Here is a 3989-nt window from a genome sequence, read left to right on the forward strand (position 1 = left end):
TTTAACATTTTATTTTGTGTAAAAAAGGGCAAATTTAGTGAATTATTTTCATCTTGTACACAAAGTTATAATTTTAATGCTTTTCACATCCATGCTGAAAATTTGCGGATTTGGTAAAAATGAAAGGAACATAAATTTCTTCGAAGGAATTTTTCACGCCATTATATATACACTTCTTGAGAAAGTTTCAAACACTTTCTCAATGCTCACAAGTTACCAAGAAAATAAAAGATTAAATTTATACAGATATTGATCTATATATCAAATACATACAGAAATGATGTAAAAACCTTATGCAGTTTACTTTGACCTCTGTCCTCAAAAGATTTGCCCAGGGACAGATACTTTTCTTTTGTATAAATGACTGTGGCTTTATTTAAAATATGAAAATCAAAGGAAGAAACCCAGTTTAATCACAGTATTTTTAAAATCCCTTCCCAATATTAAAGGATCATTACTAATATATAGCACCATAATACAAATATTGATGGGAGAGGGTATTCACATCACGCAAAATTAATAATAAAAACAAACAAACACTGAAAACCCGTGTTAGTATCCGTAGAATAAGAAGTTGATAACAGCTTTAGCTTTCCTCATACACAGCAAGGAAAGGGTTAAAGAGTTTAAACTACCAAAAGTCCCCAAATAATCCTAACAGGAAAAAAACAAAAACAAACCCAAGGTCAGCAGTACATTTGGAACCATAAAAGAGAATGGGGCTATTGAGTTGTACAACTTGAGTTATGGCTAAGACATAGATCTCCCCTGCATTAATGTATTCTCTGTTCATCAGCAGGAGTTAGAGTTTGAACAACAAAGAGGGCTTCAGATTGTGTTCAGACTGTAGGCAGTCCTTACCAACTTTTAAGTGTTGGTCACGAGATCAAGACAAGAAACACTTCATGACTAGGCAGGACACTCAGAGCCTGGTTTTGTTGTAGAATTGGAAGCTTATAAAACCTGGCTACAAATGAGCATTTCACAGAACTAATTACCAAGACTGACTGGCTCCAAATCATATCTCACCTGGTTTATTCAGTTCCCCATAGAGCCCCTAAACCCAGGGGACTGGTAGAGTACACCATGTAACAGGGTTTTTTTGTGCCCATACTGTAGAATCAGAGTCCTGGGTTTAATTCACTGAGCCTGAGAATAAAAACTGCTGTAACCTTTGCTTTGGAACGCTTCTAGGCTTTTAAGTTTATGGGAAGATTCTTCAAAGTGAAAGATTTGGGAAGTGTGAAGATGTCAGATTTACAGTAGGTCCCTCTCAGCAATTTTGTTTAAGATAAATATCCAGTAATTTAACAGTTGAATTCACATATATTTGACACATGAGAATCAACTTGCGTTGATGTGATTTGCGTTTATGCCCCCAAAGAGTCAGTACTAAGAAATGGTGACATGCGATTCCATACATTCTTATACTATAAAGTAATAAATTTTACTTCCAGTAGCTACTACAAAACCTTATGTTAGTAACCCTTCTTGCATAGAATGAGGTAAACCTGTGCGTATTACCAATGCTATTATTCCCAAAAGTAGAGCAACATTTTAGAAAATAAATTGCTGGTTTTTAACGTTCTATGCATTTAAAAATTCAAACAAAAATCTTACCTAAAATGGTCTCCTGGGGCTTTCCATTAACATGTTTTAAAGCATTCCATAGGCTGAAGGACTGTAGAGGTTAATCATTTTGATTAATTTCTAATTAGCCCTACCTATATTCCAGAGGAGATGGTCAATATTACCACTCTGAAAAGGCCAGGCTAAGACCCAGAAGCACTTCTAGAACAGATGCAATTAATTCCTGAGAGTTTAGTTTATGAACCTCACTGGTAAACGCTAGAGCTCTCTCATTCAGTCACAACTCAGTAGAAAGTCAGAAAATGCAGAGAGCAAACTTTTCGCCAATTTACCCTTGTATCCATTTTTTTTTAAAAGAAGCCATGTGAATTTTAAAACAGGGAATGTTCAAAATGGTCCAAATTGGTTACTGTTAAAATAAATTCTGAGTACAATTAAAGAAAATTAATAATACATATGGAATTTTCAGAAAATTAAATTTTCTTTGAAATTAGTTTTCTCACAAATCAAGGATAGATAAAAGCAGTGCTGGAATGATTTTGAAATATGAACTTATTTTGGCTCTCAATTTGATTTGCCTGTCAATATAGAACATCTGTTTTGGGGTGTGGTTATACCAAGTTATCTCACAGACGGAGGGAAATGGTAAAGAACTGATCAGAATCCCTTTGGTGGGGTATTCTTTTAGTAAGGAAAATAAAGACAATATTGCATTTTCTCCAACCCCTCAATATGTAGACCGAGATCCTGTATATCTTGTCAACCATTCCAGTTTAACACTTTAGTGTTAGGATAATTTTAATCGTTTTTTAATTAAAGAACATATAAAAGTATCTAGAGTTCCTCCAGTTTCATACAGAACTCCAAATAGCTTTTCACAAAATGAAAAACATTTCTGTACACACATTAAAAATGGGGTGCAATAAAATGCCAACAAGCAGAATTAATAACCCTTTCCATGATCTATGTGGTGATGAACCCTCCATGAGGGGTTCAGTTGCATATTTCTGCAGCAAAGGAAGCTGGAGATGTGACTGGCCTAACTTTTAAAATCCCCAAATCTCCCAACAGGTACCAAAAAGGTTCATTTGTCATGACAGTTCATTTGCATTTACAACTATATCCTTCTGAAATCATTTCCTTCAATCCTGCTACCTAAACTTTAATCTTACCAAAAAAGTTAGAATTTCAGTTCTTGTTAACAATGCACATAAATCCAAACTTGGAAAATATTACAAAATTCTTTCAAAAGCTTCAAATACAACACAAAAATTGTCCATCTTTATAAATTGAAAAATTTTCCCCCCACCCCGACTAAAATAGTTTCCCCACCCACCTGAAAAATCTGGAACTGAAATTTTCTATGTTTAGCAAAATGTCCCAGTAGAATAGCCCCGCGTCCAGCTGGATTGATTATAAATCAGTCCTGTGTAAAATCCTTCCCCTCCCACCCTCAGTTTCTGAGCCAATTCATGGCTCTTGTTTGATGTAGAAGTTGGCAGAGCCATTGCTTTCCTGATCAGATGCTCCTTGGAGGAAATTATAATCCTCTCCATCAAGCAACTCCTCCTTTAGCTGCAACGTAGTCACTGTAGGAAAAAGAAATACACATGAAATGTTACTAAGCCTTTCTGGGATATTCAGATTGCCTTTAATCTTCATGTTCCATCAGCTTTACAGTTAATAAAGCCTTCTCACTTCATTAACTCTCCAAATTAAATTCCAGAAGTATAAGCATTCAATTAATTTTAATTTTCAGAGTATATTAGCAGTTAAGGAATTTCTGAAAAAGAATACTGCAAACTGGACACTAAATAACTGATAGCGTCAATGAAATGTTCCAGGTAATAGTACTCAACAATCAGACAAGAATAATCAGCTTATGATTAAGTATTCACTTTTATGTCAATGTTTATACAAATGATGCTATTTCTTGTGTGGTTCTCAAGTATAATATGTATTTAGTAAGTACCATCACAACAAATACAACTTCAATACTGTGTTATTATTCCCCAAAAGTATTTTAATTTCTTTTTTTTTTTTTTTTTGTAGAGACAGAGTTTCACTTTATTGCCCTTGGTAGAGTGCTGTGGTGTCACACAGCTCACAGCAACCTCCAACTTCTGGGCTTAGGTGATTTTCTTGCCTCAGCCTCCCGAGTAGCTGGGACCACAGGTGCCCGCCGCAATGCCTGGCTATTTTTTGTTGCAGTTTGGCTGGCGCTGGGTTTGAAACCCCCCCCCACCCTTGGTATATGGGACTGATGCCCTACCCACTGAGCCACAGGTGCCGCCCATATCTTTCTTTCTTTTTTTTTTTGAGACGGAGCCTCAAGCTATCCCCCTGGGTAGAGTGCCATGGCATCACGCTCACAGCAACCTCCAACTCCTGGGCTCAAG

The 3989-nt window shown here is 36.0% G+C and overlaps 1 protein-coding gene across 3 annotated transcripts in view; it reads right to left on the minus strand.

The window, feature by feature from the left end:
• Positions 1-2043: 2043 nt before the first annotated feature.
• MBTD1 (mbt domain containing 1) overlaps positions 2044-3989 on the minus strand; it is a 78335-nt gene continuing 76389 nt past the window's right edge. For all 3 annotated transcript variants that reach the window (XM_023519214.1, XM_023519216.1, XM_023519215.1), the window contains one exon: positions 2044-3179. In XM_023519214.1, coding sequence (XP_023374982.1) covers positions 3061-3179 — 119 coding nt within the window. In that variant the 3' untranslated portion in view covers positions 2044-3060. The remainder of the gene's footprint in view (positions 3180-3989) is intronic.

This window comes from Otolemur garnettii, unplaced genomic scaffold (assembly GCF_000181295.1).
Source record: "Otolemur garnettii isolate 467f Iridium unplaced genomic scaffold, OtoGar3 scaffold00162, whole genome shotgun sequence".
NCBI lineage: Eukaryota > Metazoa > Chordata > Mammalia > Primates > Galagidae > Otolemur > Otolemur garnettii.